The sequence below is a fragment of the Megalobrama amblycephala genome, linkage group LG23 (genome assembly GCF_018812025.1).
Source record: "Megalobrama amblycephala isolate DHTTF-2021 linkage group LG23, ASM1881202v1, whole genome shotgun sequence".
NCBI classification, from domain to species: domain Eukaryota; kingdom Metazoa; phylum Chordata; class Actinopteri; order Cypriniformes; family Xenocyprididae; genus Megalobrama; species Megalobrama amblycephala.
In genome coordinates, this window is record NC_063066.1 from 12,998,598 (window position 1) to 13,015,705 (window position 17,108).

A 17,108-nucleotide genomic window follows, 5' to 3' on the forward strand; every position below is an offset into this window, starting at 1 on the left:
TAATTAGACTAAATTAGTCTTGAGCTTGGATGAGCTTCTGGGTCTTTTTCCCGGTGTATAAAGCATGTTTTTGCCATACTAATTTATTGCCGCTTACAATGAGCTACATCTATTTCTGATGGTCCTGAGTAAACATTTTAACACCTGTATTGACCCTTATGTGTAAACCTGTGATTATATAATCTGTTTTGTAAATTTATGTTTCAGTGCTTTGCATATTTTCATTTTGTGTTATGTTGATTTAGGTGAAGGCCAATGACTCTGACATGGGGCCCAATGGAGAGGTGACCTACAGCCTCCACCAGGCACCACCAGCAGTCCAAAGGCTTCTTAGTATTGACCGCAACACAGGCACCATTTTTGTTAAGGGGCTGGTGGATCGTGAAGAAATCAGCATGCTCAAGTTCTACGTCCAAGCTAAAGACAATGGTCCCCAAGCAAAAAGCTCCAAATCCCTTGTGACTATCACAGTAAAGGACCAAAATGACAATGCGCCCTTGATCAGGATCCGGGGCATTGGTCTTGTGACACATGAAGATGGTGTTGCTAACATATCGGAGGACATGCCTGTGGGCACAGCTGTGGCTCTGGTGGAGGTATCAGATCGTGATGAGGGCGAAAATGCAGTTGTGACCTGTGTGGTTGCAGGGGATGTCCCATTCCAGCTGCGTTCAGCTAGCGAAACTGGCAATGACCGCAAGAGGAAGTACTTCCTCCAGACAACCACGCTACTGGACTATGAGCGGATCAAAGACTACAGGATTGAAATCGTGGCAGTGGACTCTGGCAACCCTGCACTATCCAGCACAAATTCCCTGAGGGTGCAAGTGACAGACATGAATGACAATTCCCCGGTCTTCTCGCCATCCTTGTACCAGGTAGAATTTCCTGAGGAGAACCAGCCAGGTGACAAGGTTTTGGATGTGTTAGCCACGGATGCTGACAGTGGGACTAATGCAGAGCTGACATACAGTATCACTGGTGGATCAGTCCCTGAGGGACTCTTTGAAATTAACCCTAACACAGGAGAAGTACGTGTCATGAGCCAGTTGGACCGTGAACAATTAGATCACTATCAGTTTCTAGTTGCAGCAGCTGATAAAGGTGTACCAAGCTTGAGAGGAACTGCCACTGTTGTTGTTAAGGTGCTCGACAGGAACGACAATGACCCTAAATTTATGCTCAATGGTTACAGCTTTTCGGTCCAAGAGAACATGCCTCCCCTTAGTCCTGTTGGAATGGTAACAGTCACAGATTACGATGAGGGCGACAATGCTCATGTTCAAATCTTTGTAGAACCAGACAATGGCAAGTTTATGATTCAAAATGGAACGTACACCATCCTTTCAACTATTTCCTTTGACAGGGAAAAGGAGAGTACCTACAGTTTCCGACTGAAAGCTGTTGATGGAGGTGACCCACCACGTTCCTCCTACGTTGGCATTACTATTAATGTTCTTGACGAGAATGACAATGCTCCTTACGTCACCAAGCCCTCAAACTCGTCATACAAGTTCTTGGATCCCCGCACCAGCCCAGAGACCCATGTAGAACGCGTTGAGGCAGAGGACATTGATATTGGTTCAAATTCGGAGCTGGATTTCAGTATTGTAGGGGGCAACCCTCATGGCTTGTTCCGCATCTCTTCAGAAGGTGAGATTACGTTGGCTAAAGAGTTCACATCCAAACATATTGGTCTACACCGTCTGGTAGTAAAAGTTAAGGACAGAGGCACACCGGTACGCCACACGACTGCACTGGTTCACATCTATGTCAACGAGACCATTGGCAATGTCTCGCATGTCGAAGGACTTGTTGGACACAGTCTTTATACCCCACTTGAAATGGACATTGCAGGAGATCCAGATTATTCTCATGACCAGCACAGTAACATTATCTTTGGAGTCTTGGGTGGCCTTTTTGTGGTCTTTCTAATCATTGTGGTGGCGGTGATCATCAGGCGTGTGCTGAAAGAGAATAAAAGTGGCTACCAGGCTGGCAAGAAGGAGACCAAAGACCTCTATGCTCCCAAACCGGGGCCTAAGAGCAACAAGAACAAGAAGGCAAAGAAAAGCAAAGCTCCAAAGCCTGCCAACCCATCTGAAGAGGATGAGGGGGGAAGTCTTCAGAAAGGCCTAAAGTTTAACCTCATGGATGATAGCGTCAACGATAGCCCTAGGATTCACCTGCCGCTCAACTACCCCCCTGGCAGCCCAGACCTGGGGCGACACTATCGGTCTAATTCTCCTCTGCCATCCATTCAGCTCCAACCTCAGTCACCTTCTGCCTCAAAGAAACACCAGGCAGTGCAGGACCTGCCGGCCACCAACACCTTTGTAGGAACCGGGGACAACAACTCAACAGGCTCAGACCAGTATTCGGATTACAGCTACAAGGCCAACTCTTCAAAATATAGCACCAAACAGGTAGGAGACGACTTCGAAAGCATGGCAGGGTACCGCAGCTCAGGGTACCACACAGGGTACCACAGGCCAGAGTACCACAGCCCAGAGTATCAAAGCAACGGGTATCACAGCAACATGGTGTGGACTAAGGGCATGTATTAGGGGCTGGAACTAAATGAATGTCAAACCAAAGCTGCACTGATCACAAAGCATCACTTGATTGAAAGAAGTTTGTTTTATTTGTCAATCTTTTTTTTTTTTTTTTGCAGTTTTGTAGTATCATTTATTCCCTGAAGGAAACATATGATTTCATTAATTTAATTATTACTCACTTAAATGAAGGAGACAATACCTCAGTCTTATTTTATTTTATTTTTTTTTTCTTGTCTTTGAGAGGGCCATTTTCAGTCGGACAGTGTTTATTGCTGCCCCTCAAAAGATGAACAGAACTGCTTCTAATATCCTTTGAAACACATTTGTGGTGTAATAACTTCAGACCAAAGAGATGTGCCTTATTTTTTATTTTTTTACCCTGAAAAACAGCAAATAATAGCAGTCATTGTTTTGATATCTTTCGTTAGGCTTACTTTAGGTATTTGCACAATTGTTAGTGTGAAAATGATTCTAAAAAGCAAAACTTTTTTTTGCGTAAAACAGAAAGGGTGCTGAATAGAATAAAATACACAGGAAGGCCAGTCAAGTAAGCTGAACGCATTTAAATGTTTCCATGGCACATTTTGACAGGCCCTTAAAAAATGTCTTTAATTATTTGGACCCTGTTAGTCAGAGTTCATGTAGATTATTTATACAGATTAATGGCAGGCAATTCCTCCCTTCTTTCTCAAGCTTCATTTATTGTGCATGCAAATAGTAGCTTCTTTTTGTTATGTTCATAAATGGAATGGCTTAATGCAGATTTGTAATCAGTTACTGACGTCAAAGTGTGCCATCGAAAATGTTTGAATTAAGTTTCTGCCAGGCTCACTGTCACATTCATTGTAAATAGAAAGCTACTTGACGTTTAAACTAGATCACTTTTCTTAAGTACTGAACAAGAAAACCAAAAAATGAGGAAAGTTTATTTTGGATTTTATTAGCAAACCTTTGGAGACAATCATTGGAAAAGGTTTTTGTTATGCAAGTTGTATATTGTGAATGTTAATAAGAAGCTATTGTGTGAGTGTGTTCATCCCCTATGGTGTTTGTTTTGTTCTGTTGTGGAATGGCCACATTTACGTAAAGGGATAGTTCACCCAAAATTAAAAATTAAAATTCTGTCATCATTTATTCACCCATAAATTGTTCTAAACCTGTATGAATGTCTTTGTTCTGCTGTACACAAAGGAAGATATTTGGAAGAATGTTTGTAACCAAGCAGATCTCGTCCCCCATTGACTACCATAGTATTATTTTTTTTCCCACTATGATAGTCAATGCGAAGATCTTCTTGGTTACAAACATTCTTCAAAGGAAGATATTTGGTTTGGAACAACTTGAGGGTGAGTAAATGATGACAGAATTTTAATTTTTGGGTGAACTATCCCTTTAATTTATTCTTAACACACCAAACATTTTTATACCAAATTTGTAAATATACAGTTTAAAACTAACAAGATAGATCATAGATCTCAGCTGCTTTGATAGTGGCTTCATCTTTTAATGTTTGTACATTGGAAGTTCAAAGTGAGACGCGTGTTCGTATTTAAAGCAATAATCACTTTTGTTGTTACGATGGAAAGATGCAATGTAAAAAGGATGTCCTGCAGGAACGGCTAGTTTACAAGACGCAGCACACGCATCATACAAGTACAATATGACACAAACCTTCTGCATTCTGTGTAGAGTGTGTATCATCTGTGGAACTGTTTAAAGCTGCAGACATCCCCGCTTCTGTTTAATTTCTGTCATGTGTTCTTTTGTTTCTGTTGATTTGCAATTTGTATTTTGTAATTTTTTTTTTTACAAGTAAACAAGTTTGCTTTCAATAAAACTTTTGTGAAGGTGTTACATTGTGGATTGAATGTTAAACAGAATCAGTGCATTGAAATTACTCACCAGGGGACATTAATTCTTAAGGTACAGTATTTCATTTCCATATTCCCATATTTATTTTATGACATTACCCTTTCTATATATCACATTTTACCTGTAAACATTCACTTTTTATTTACTAACTGAGACCATAAAATGCCTACTTCGAAAACTCCTCACAGTACCAGTGAGCACAGGTCGATGTGGTTGCATTACCACAGCTATTATTTTAAGCTCACTAAGTTGATAGCTAGACAAATGGATTTTGCTTTACTTCTCAGCAAGTTTAGTTTTATAGCATTCACAAAATGCCAAAAATGTCCATCTTATGTGATCCATGTCTTAACACAATTAATATGACACATTTACACCATCGCTTCTCTGGGATAGAGCCAAACACGGAGTCAATTACCTTTACGAATGCATTTTTTTTGTTTGTTTGTTTTGTATTTCATGTGTGTTTTTGTTTTTCTCATTCATACATACGCCACATCACAGGAACAAAATCGTGTTCCAAGAGAATTTGAGCAGTGCCGATCTGGATTATCCGAATGACCATAGAGGAAAGTGTGGTGTTTTGTACTGGTCCTGCTAATCAAAGCCCCTTTTTTGGTACCCATCTTTAGATTTAAGGAATAGGATCAAGAGATGGTTGTCAGAGGTCTTACGTTTTTTGTACTATTCGATTGGCTCCTTGAATGCCAGCAGCTAATCTGGGCCAAAAAAAAAAAGACACACACACACACACACCACACATGCAGCCTTTGCCGCTGCCGACCATTTAAATTCTAGCGGCGTCTGCGCTTCTTAAAAGCTGTCGATTTTGCCCTCAGCTTGCACCGTCACCATGGCAACGGACTGACCAGTGTGTGTTGTATGCTGACTCACAGACTGCTCTGAGTGCAGGTGGGGGGAGAGAGAGACAGAGAGAGACTAGGAGGGATCATTGAGAGATGAATAGAAAGATGGCACGAGAAAGAGAAAAAAGATGAAGGTGGTCGAATTAGAAAAACAAAACCAAATGTCATTCCACACCATTCTTCCATGTACTCCGATCATGACACCCTTGGTGCTTCATGCTAATGGAAGTAACAGGCAATTCATTCATTCCCGTGGTCACATTCCCTTCTATCATGAGCTAGGAATGTCCACTTTACATTTCATGAAAATCCACTTTGAATGCGGTTGTAAATTGAATATTAGTCTCTACTGTACCTTAAGTTTGTCATTGTCCCTGTGATCTGCTCTTAATGACAGAAATCCAAAGAAGAGGGGATAATGCAGCCTTAAACCTGTTCCTGTATATGTCTGCATAGCATTTCCTTTCTATACATTGTTTGGTAGGGAATCATGCACAATATTGTATACAATATATTTTAACTAGTCATCAAAGTCTTCTATACACATTTATAAATTCTATCATTTACCTTCATAAGACTTTCATCTTATCGTGCTTGTTTAGCCTCCACTCTTTTCTCCCGGTTGTGAAAACTTCAGTCTGAGCGTGATTGAGAATTAGTGGATGTCGCTTTGATGTCGGTCCCTTTTATGTTTCATGGTTTAGAAAAACATGAATGAATTGGAAGATAAAACAATAGGCTGTCCATTTCTTCTGGGTTTTTCTAAGTTGTGTATCCTTTTTCTCTGCTCTGTCTCGTGTGGTGTGGTCTTGTGACTAGCCATTACAGAGCGAGAATCTATTTTGTGAAGTGTGAAGTCAATTATGTAAAACAGTTCTGTGGTCTGGGCTGCGGTACAGCAGCTGCAAGTCACCCTTTAGCAGTCCATGGCTTCAGTAGCATCTTTATCTCAGCAGTCTGTCCACCTTTCTCTCCTTTAAATAAGCAAATAAGTGCCTACCATTGCTTAGTGCTTAATCAGGCGGAACAAACTCGCCAGTAATAATCGTGACTCATCAGGAGACGATATAGCTGAAGGGAGAAAGAGGAAAACAAAATTGTTTCAAAGGAACTCTGACGGAATATTAAACAACCAGCATCATTTGCATTATTCAGGTATTTTAGTTGACAATGCGAGGCTAATTAAAGTAAAGAGCAGTTAATTGTGAAGATGTCATTTACCTTGACTTGACTTTTTTTTTTTTTTTTTTGACACATAGATAAGATGGAGAATCATTAGCTTTGCTGTGCCTAACACCTGCAAGAAGCCACAGACTGATAGCATCTTTTGTGTGCATTTCACAGGGGGAAATTACACCAGTCGGAGTGATGCCGCTACTCTTTACACACTGACGTGTTATTTTTATGCATGTGCCCATTTCTAGCACATAAAAATGCCATAATTTGGTAAATCATATGACATAATTATCTACTCAAATTTATGAGATAGTAAGTTAAAATTATTTGATGAAAAATAAAAATGGACTGTTGACACAAAAAAAAGTTAACTTTGACACAAGTTGACAATAAGTCAAAAATTGAGATGTAATTTTAAAGGGTTAGTTCACACAAAAAATAAATTTCTGTCATTAATTACTCACCTTCATGTCGTTTGCAAACCCGCAAAATCTTCGTTCATCTTCAGAACACAAATTAAGATATTTTTGATGAAATCCAAGAGGTTTTTTTATCTTCCGTAGAAAGCAATGAAATTACCACATTCAAGGTTCACAAAAGTAGTAAAGACATTGTTAAAATAGTCAGCGTGACTACAGTGGTTCAACCTTAATGTTATGAAGCGACCAGAATACGTTTTGTGCACAAAAACAAAACAAAAATAACAATAAAAATAATCAAATTTCTTCTCCCCTGTCATTCTCCTATGCAGTTTACGTTGAAGACCCATTGCAGAGCTTCCAGGTTCTATGTCAGAATGACGGCTCATTATTGGCCGACGCTGTTCACGTGAACACCATGACGCATGCGTGTGATTCTGACGCAGGGGCCGGCAATAATGAGCTGGCGTTCTGATGTAGAATACGGAAGCTCTGCAATGTGTATTCAATGTAAACAGAGTAGGAGAATGGCGGTAGAGAAGAAATTGTTGAATAAAGCCTTTATTTTTGGTTTGATTTTGCGCACAAAAAGTATTCTTGTTGCTGTTAAAGTATTCTTGTCACAGTTAAACCACTGTAGACACGATGACTATTTTAACCATGTCTTTACTACTTTTGTGGACCTTGAAGGTTTTGAAAGCTTTGTGGTAATTTCATTGCTTTCTATGGGGGATAAAAAAAAAAAAAAAAAAAAAACCTCTCGGATTTCATCACAAATATCTTAATTTGCGAACAAAGTACATGGGTTTGGAAGGACATGAGGGTGAGTAATTAATTAATGACTGAAATTACATTTTTGAGTGAACTAACCATTTAAGGAAAAAAAAAAAAACAACAAAAAAAACCCTGACATATAAAGTTGAAATTATGAGACAAAAACATTGACATAAGTCAACATTGAGATACTAATGCAGGGTTCAGACTACACAATATTTTTGTCGGTCACGATAGTCATTGTGTCAGATTGTACGATTTTGAATCCTAAAATCTTGTCGTGTCGTGGACAAGAAACATGTCAGACTACCCGATGCTACCCGACCATTCATCACGTGCCGTCTTTAACCGCTCGCGTGCTGTCATCGAAAAGGCGGGACTATCGACTGACAGAAGGTGCAGTGAGCGTAAACATACTGGCTAGCAGGTTGTTTTGTCGTCAGAAAAGCCCAAAAGTGAACACATATCTGGAATTTGGGTTTCCTCCAAAGAGAACTGAGGTAACATATGTTTTATTTACCCTTTTTTTCACTCTGTCGCGGTAACTTAGTCCCTCGAGGAAACATCATAAATGGAGGAGTATAGTTGCCACAACAGCTCCACAAACTTTTCATCCATTGTAAATGCCACCTAGAAGGAACAAATCATTGTCTCTCTTTCGTTTCGGCATGTTTGAAAGCATGTAGGAAGGAGCTTCTGTGCTTATGTTGGCCAGTGTCACACTTCGTCGTGGACGACCGAAAAAACTAAAACAAAACATAGGCCTAACATTACTAGTCTTTCTGTCGTGACGTCGTGAAGCATCTCAGACGCGGCATCGGTTCTCGTCTACTAGCTATTAAAGCATTATTTGTGAAAAAAAATAAAAAATAAATAATATATATATATATATATGGAGTCAAATTAATGCCTTAACGTTCTGCACAAAAATAAAGTTTTGCAAAACAAAAAAAAGAATTGAGCAATAAAAAAATGTTTTGCAAACAAAAATAAAGAATTGCAAAGGAAAAATAAAGTATTGAGCAGAAAAAAATAAGTTTTGCAAACAAAAATAATAAATTGCAAAATAAAATAACGTAGTGCAAAAATAAAAATATAATCAATTACAAAAATCAATGACAGCTGTAATCCTATTTTATCTTTGCCACATATTTTCATGCTCAAACCTACTAAATCATTTGCAATGCTCATTTTATTCTGCGTTTCAGTCAAGCGTGCGCTCACGATACCGGCTTTCTTTTGCGCTGCACTTTTCTGTGCGGATCTCTTTATGGCACTGGTTTGACGTGGGGGTGGAGTCAAGAAACGGGGGCACGCCCCGCGAAACACGTCATCGGCAGGAGACGCAGATCGGAACAGAACAGATCAAGCCCTGCATCCCAATGTGCATACTATCCACCCTATCCGCCCTAAATAGTATTGAATATTACTAGTGTCACATACTATTTAGGATGGATAGTTTGCACATTGAGACGCAGGCAAGCATAGAGACAGAGCGCATTTATTATAATCTGAAAACCACGCCCACTGGGGGAAAAACAATCCAACCGTCTCCAGGCTGCCTTCTTGTCTTTTCTGACTCATTACAAAAAACAGAACAATGCCTAAAAGGTGTTGTGTGACAAGGTGTACAGCTAACAAGCTAAAAAACCCAGAAATAAGTTTTTATAAGCGACCCCAAAAAACGAATGTTTAAGGACACAAAAGTGGATACAGGCAGTGAGACAGAGCGCAACGGGTCATATTACTATAAGAAATGCATTGGAGGGGGTCGTAATCGGCGACAACATATGCTAAACAAACCAACAAAAACAAACCATTCATTATTTTTAACCATGTCAAAGAATTATTTCACCTGTCGCCGATTACGTTCCCCTCCAATGCATTTCGCGGGGCGTGCCCCCGTTTCTTGACTCCACCCCCACGTCAAACCAGTGCCATAAAGAGATCCGCACAGAAAAGTGCAGCGCAAAAGAAAACCAGTATCGTGAGCGCACGCTTGACTGAAACGCAGAATAAAATGAGCATTGCAAATGATTTAGTAGGTCTGAGCATGAAAAATATGTGGCAAAGATAAAATAGGATTACAGCTGTCATTGATTTTTGTAATTGATTATATTTTTATTTTTGCACTACTTTATTTTATTTTGCAATTTATTATTTTTGTTTGCAAAACTTATTTTTTCCGCTCAATACTTTATTTTTCCTTTGCAATTCTTTATTTTTGTTTGCAAAACATTTTTTTATTGCTCAATTCTTTTTTTTTTTGTTTTGCAAAACTTTATTTTTGTGCAAAACTTTAAGGCATTAATTTGACTCCATATATATATAGAGAGAGAGAGAGAGAGAGAGAGAGAGAGAGAGAGAGAGAGAGAGATGGGGTCAATTTTGGAAAAAAAATTTGGAGAAAAAAAAAAATCCACTATAACACTACACAAAATCGAGCTAAAATTGTGTAGTCTGAACCGGGCATAAGTCAAATGAGAAATCAATTATGACAATGTTTGACTTCATGTCATATGACTTTTTATGTCATAGTTATGTTTTTTTCTTATGTCATAATTATGACTAATTATCATAAAATTTGACTTTCTGTTTTGTACTTTTACCAAAGCATGATTTATTTATTTATTGGGCTTTTAGACACCATTGCAGCCATTGCCATTTCTGTCACTGCACCCATTCCTTTGAGTATTGTTGTAGGAAAGGAAGGACAGGGACATTTCTGTGTTTTGAGCTTTCCTTCAGGTTTGGTTGAGGAAAGGAAGGAAGGAAGTGACAGTGGCATCTTTGTCAGTGCATTGCAATTCCCTGTTTTTTATTGAGAGAGAAAATAATGGCATGGAAGGAAGAAATGAAGAAAGAAAGAAAGGAAACTGACATTTCTGCCTTTTGGGGTTTACAAGTTTGTTGAGAAATGAAAGGAAGGAATGAGTTCTGAATAGTCCTGTTACTTTAATTCTCGCCAGTGTTTGAGGTGTGAACTTAATGAGACACATAACTAAGCTTGTCTTTTTGTTTGTGTTAGCCGATGACACCCTGTTGTAATATTCTAATTAGCTGCCAGTGCCTTTCATAACATGTTTTTTTTTTTTTTTTGTGATTCTTCATGTGCTATACTCCTAATTTTTGAATGTTGTACTGCCATAAAGATGTCTTTCTTTCCATGGCTTAAAATTCTGTCCCCTTAGCACCTCCGTGTTATTACTGTACTTGTTTCACAAGATACGTTGCCTTCCTGTGGGCTTAAATCTGGGACAACAGTGGCAGACAGGTAGATGGCCATCTTGACGCACACACAAAGGAGTGTTTTTACCTCTCTGTAATCAGTGAATTCCTGAGAGTACAAATCACTCAGCAAAGGAGAATTACTCCAGCCTTGCTGGTGTGTGAGTGAGTCAGAGCGAAGGCACGTGTGCAAGCCCTTCCAGTTCTCGGGGGAAAGATAAGGGGACACGCATGCACAAAGGTGAGCTGGAACACAAAGGTTCCTTTATGTGGAACTCTGACAATCCTTGTCAGAGCTTCTCTCATTAAGGAGCCTGTCTCTGGGCTCACTACAACCCGACATCAAGGTCGAACACATTAGCTCTCATTTAGCTCCATTATCTAGATTATCTGAGCTGATCTAATGATAAGTATTAGCAAAGTTCAGCTCTGTGGTCAATGTTAAAGAACTAGCCAACTGTCAGTTGTTGCTCTGTTGGGATGGAGGCCTTATATGCAGCCATATGGCTCTCTCTAGGCATATGTGTACCATTATTTTAATAGCCTCTGATTAGTGATTAGTGTGTTAGGACATGCTAATTGGGAAATGTTTCCGGTTAGCCTTTAGTGTGGAAGGCTTGGGCAGCTGGATTGAGACCAATGGAAATGCCAGATTTCTAACCAAAAGTACATGAAACTTTTTGCAATCTCAATGTTTTTTCTTAGAGAAAACATAGAACTCAAACATTTATTGTCAAATACTTAAAGGGATAGTTTACCCAAAAATGAAAATTATGTCATCATTTACTCACCCTCAAGTTGTTCCAAACCTATAAAAATGTCTTTGTTCTGTTGAACACAAAGGAAGATATTTTGAAGAAAGTTTGTAACCAGGCTGTTTTGGGGCACCATTGACTTCCAGAGTAGGAAAAAAAACAATATTATGGAAGTCATTGGTGTCCCAGAACTGTTCAGTTTCCCACATTCTTTAAAACATCTTCCTTTGTGTTCAACATTACAAAAAATTTATACAAGTTTGGAACAACCTGAGGGTAGTAAATGATGACAGCATTTCCACTATTGGGTGAACTCTCCCTTTAAGTCTAAAAGCTGAAAAAAAACTGAATTTTCAGCATAATTTCTCCAGTCTTCAGTGTCACATGATCCTTCAAAACTTATTCTAATATGATGATTTTATGCTCAAGTATTACTGGTGTTCAATTATTGATAATTCTCATTATCAATGTTAAAATAAAATAAATAAAAATATGTTGCTTAATATTTTTTTATGGATCTTTAAAAGCACAGTTTTTATTTAAAATAGAAATCATTTGTAACATTATACATTTATTTACTGTCACTTTTGATTTATTTAATGCATCCTTGCAGAATAATAGTGGAGTAATTACTTATGAAAATTGCCATCACTGGCATAAATTGCATATCAAAATATATTTAAATAGCATTTTTTTTTTTTTTTAAATTGTAATATTTCACTATATTACTGTTTTATCAAATAAATGCAGCCTCGGTGTACATAGAAGACCTCTTTGAAAAAACTGAAAAATCGTAATTATTCCATACTCGTGATTTTCTCAGTTGTTTCTATTTTTACTCTTACTAAGGATTTTTAGAGATTAAATAACATTTAAGACAAAGCTGACCTGTATTAGGTCTCCTGAGCTATAAACTGAGCTTATAAAGTTGTCCTCTGGGGTCTTTCTCAGGTTGATAAAGGCCCAAGCGGTGCATAAAACGTTTCTCTTTATCTCCCTCTCTCTTGTTCTCTCTCCTGTCACTTTACTCTTGTGGGCTGTCATTGTTTCTGGGCGAGGTGTCGTGTGCCGTGTGGTGACTGCACTCTTTGCCTGTGCAACTGCAGAATCCGACTGCTACTCCACTTCTCTCCTCCCCAGAGGCCCATCCACACACCCTGGCATTGTCAGGCAACATCTGCTGAAATTACGCCTGGCTGTCCCACTCTTGCGCGCACACACATACTCGCTCTCCGCACAGACGCTGACAGCGTCCATCTTTATAGGTCCTGACAGCGGATGAATAAACTCGCTTGCGCACGCTCAACTACTCACTCAGACAAATACACACACACAGATGCGCTCGGCTGCGTGGACAGAAATTAGCCTCATAATCGTAAAAACGAACATGAAATCCAATCAAACCTTTCATGTGCACAGTCAACAGAGTTTAATCCATTTATTTATGCATTTGCTAACTCTAAATTCGAAAAAAAAAAAGCTTCACTTTGCATAGCCATTAAGAGAATTTTAGTCCAATGATGTTACAGAGATTTGCATGGTGCGTTTTTATGGCACATTTAGCGTTCTGCCTCACTGCTCTGCTCTTCTGCCTCATAAGGCACTTGCTGTTAGCTGTGTCTACAGATCTGCTTTTAATTTAACAGTAAGGATACAGAGAGAAATGTAGAGAGAAAGAAACAGCAGTGTGTGCGCATCTTTACTTTTGTCTTTACCTTGCTAAGCTGTTGCTTGGTCACCCACTGAGAAAGGCCAGTCCGTTCTGTCATGTTCTATAATTATTTTGTTCTTCCTGGGCAAACATGAAGTCAACAGCAAACACATGCTAATAATAATACGACCACACAGGCACACAATGTCCGCTTGCAGTGATTTACATATGTATATTTTCAAAAAGCCAAAGCTGACCACACAATTCTAAATTAGTTTGGGTATAGGCATTACTGCTCATTAGAGTTGTGTTTTTGCATTGTCGTTTGCTACTGAAACAGGTTTGGGATTATTTATTTGTTTATTATCTCTTTTTTCCTAAATAGGATCTGTAAAATGTTGGCAGATGTTGTTTATGCTCTAACAAGAACATTACACACTAACTGAAGTTAAAAAAGTGAAGTCATAATCAACCACCCCTTTAAGTAAAATAATAAATCTTATTGTCTCCACACTTTTGAACAGTCATGTGCAATTTTGTCCATTTTTTTAGGAATACACTAGCATATACTGTAGGTTAGCAGCTAACACGCATTGACTAAAAGCCCCAAAAACGTTAAGACTGCAAACCCAATATTTAGAGCAAACCAAGAAGCCATACGGACAGAGCTAAAATGGCCATAGGTGATTTGGCTTGTATTGCTAGTAAACGGCAGTGACAGAACAGATGTTTTTTTTAGCATAATGGCACACATGCTTACATACATACATTCTCGCATGAAGATGGAACAATCTGGACCCACATAGAACGGAGTAAACGAGATGCAGACAGGTTAATGGATTTTGCTGCGGTGAATGTAAATGTGTGTAATGTGAATTGCTTTGTTGCTTAGTCCTTTGAGCACAGGGTGGGGCCTTGATGATCTTTGACCTGTGCAGTGGTCTCCGGTACATGTTGCAGACATCTCTTGTGCTTGTGCCAGGCTGTTAGCAGGTGGCACGGATCTGCCAAGGCTTGTGCTCACTGACCTGTGCTACAACCCCCAACACCCGCCGTCTGTGTGTGGGTGTTTATGCGAGACTGATACACGAGAAATCTGCTGCCCTTTTGTGCCCCTGATAATGATTTTTTCCAGGTCTTTATCAGAGAAAGGCGTGTGATTGATGTTGGAGAGAGATTCTACTACTGTCTCAAGCATGTGGTTCATTTAAGGCAAACTATGCAGCCAGAAGCATAGTAACGCTTACAGGATGTGGCTATGCTGACACATGATACTTGTGGGCGATACATTTTCCTGATGCTCGCACTAGGTATTGTTTCCTTTTTGTCCTCCTATTTTTGTTTTCATTTCCGTTAAGGCAATAAGAACAAAAAATTACTTCTATATTAATTTGTTAAATTAATTATTAAATAATAACAATAAAAATAATAATGTTTCTGGGTACACTGGAAATATATTTTCTTAATCAGTATTTTTGGTCGGTTTCGACTAAAAATATCAATAGAATGTTGGGTAATATAATATTTTCAGATATTATTATTATTATTAAATTAGCCTATTTTTCTTATTTTAAGAAAAATAGGTCTGGAACATGTTTTCTATTTTTCTTGTTTTGTTATAACATATATATATATATATATATATATATATATATATATATATATATATATATATATATATATATATATATATATATATATATATATATATATATATATATTATTATTTAGTTATTTAGTTATTTATTTAGTTAGTTAGTTAGTTAGTTAGTTAGTTGTAGCCCTGCCCACAGCAAATCCTTGTTGGCTCAAAATTCCTTTCCACATCAAATATGTCAAAAAACTGGGTGCGATTTTGAATTTATTTCTTCTGCTGAACACAAAAGAAAATATTTTGAAGAATATCGATAACCAAACAGTTGATGGGCCCCATAGACTTCCATAGTATTATTTTATTTTTCCATACTTTGGAAGTCAGTGGGGATCATCAACTGTTACCGGCATTCTTCGAAATATCTTCTTTTGTGTTCAGAAGAAGAAAGAAATTCACACAGTTGTTGGTGAGTAGATTGGTGAGAGAATTTTAATTTCTGAGTGAACTATCCCTTACATTTTTCCTTTTTGTGACTGTGGACAGATCTATTACTTGATGCTGTAAACGTGTCATATTTTGCGTAGTCAGGATGTGATTTAAAAAATATAGTAATCCGGCTATAGATATTTGTAAACACTTCTTCACGTTTTACCCCATAGATGAAATTGAACAGCTCATTTCTGATTTCATTTCTCTTTCTGTCTGTTGCACACAAGTAGACACTCACTTCAACTCTCTTCATCTCAAATCAACTTTTGAGTGACAAACGACTGGGCTCGGGCATCAGGGCATGTGATTTCTTTGGCATATCTTAGAGGAGCCATTAGTCATGTCTATATTTAACCTAGCTCTGTACTGGTGCCCACCTTTCATGTGCCAACTTGGCAGAGAAAGGGAAGAGATTGGGGAAAGAAAGTCTCATAGATAGGATGTAGAGTATTCAACAGCCATCCACTCCTGCCCTCATCGGCGGGGTGAGAATTGGTCTTGCGGTCGGCTGCCGTGAGAGGCAGGCATTGCTGAATACTGGTGTGTGATTGCAGTCAACGGGGGGTTTGTTACAGGAACGAGGCTACGGGAAGGGAATCAGAGAGAGGTGGGACTCTGATGGGAGAATGGTTGATTTTTTTTTTTTTTTTCCTCAAATGAAAATGCATTTGGTGAGTGAATGAAAGGAGCTGGTGAGAGAAATGAGAAGGGGATGATAAAGAAAGAATGATTTAACTGGAAGAGCTTGGTGAGAATATTCATCTCAGCATCTTGAAGAGTTAATTACCTAAAAAAAGAAAAAAGTACAGGTCTTTTTTTTCTCTCAATGCAACTAAAATGGGTTTTCTAAAGGTTTTTACGCTTTTGAAAAATGGAAAGTCAGCATTACAAAAGCTATATTATGACAAACAAATACATTATATTTTAAGATGTGTAAGTCTTTATTCATTGATAATCTATCATGCTAGTGTTGTGACAGAACAGAGCTACTGTATGGCTTTAGAAGAGTTATATAGGAATATAGTCCATGAGTCACTTCACTTCACAATCACTTGTATGATACTTTATAGTGTTTTTTTTTTTTGGCATTTTGGAGCTTGAAAGTCATAGTACTCATTCCCATTTATTGTACTGAAAAAAAATGTCTGGCATATTTTTCAATGAAAATCACTATTCCATAGAACAAGGTCAAACAGATTAAGAACAATTTCATTTTGGGTGAACTATTCCCATAAGGTGTAAGAGAGATGGTGAGATGAGTAAAGGAAGGGAAAATTAAGTTGGGGTTTCAATGAACACAAGAGGAAGTATCTCTCACTCATCTATCGATCTCTCAATCTATTGGTCAATCTTTACCAGTCCCTGTGGGGGTCTTTTTCAGCCTCATGGCTGCACCGATCGAATCTTCAATCTATACTACCCGTATATGAACATAGTCAGGCTTTTAATTTTTTGCCAGAGCCAACAAGTTATTTTTAAATTTGATCACAAATAACAACAGTAATATTGTGATTTTTAAAATAAATAAATAAATAAATAAATAAAGATAAAATATTTTTCTATTTTAATATATTTTAAAATGTAATTTATTCCTTTTTATTTATTTATATATTTTCATGTTTCGTGTTTTATGGTCTCTTTTGATATATAATTTCATAAAAAAAAAAAAAAAATCTTACTGACCCCAAACTTTTGAACAGTAGGATAGTTTGACTAATTTATGTCA

At 38.0% G+C, this 17,108-nt stretch overlaps 1 protein-coding gene across 8 annotated transcripts in view; it reads left to right on the forward strand.

The window, feature by feature from the left end:
* pcdh1b (protocadherin 1b) overlaps nucleotides 1-17,108 on the forward strand; it is a 183,484-nt gene that overhangs the window by 11,609 nt on the left and 154,767 nt on the right. For all 8 annotated transcript variants that reach the window (XR_007182701.1, XM_048176180.1, XM_048176181.1 and 5 more), the window contains exon 3: nucleotides 246-2,426. Coding sequence is in view for 7 of the 8 variants with exons in the window: in XM_048176180.1 (XP_048032137.1) it covers nucleotides 246-2,426 (2,181 nt within the window). In the remaining variant the exon portion in view is untranslated. The remainder of the gene's footprint in view (nucleotides 1-245; nucleotides 2,427-17,108) is intronic.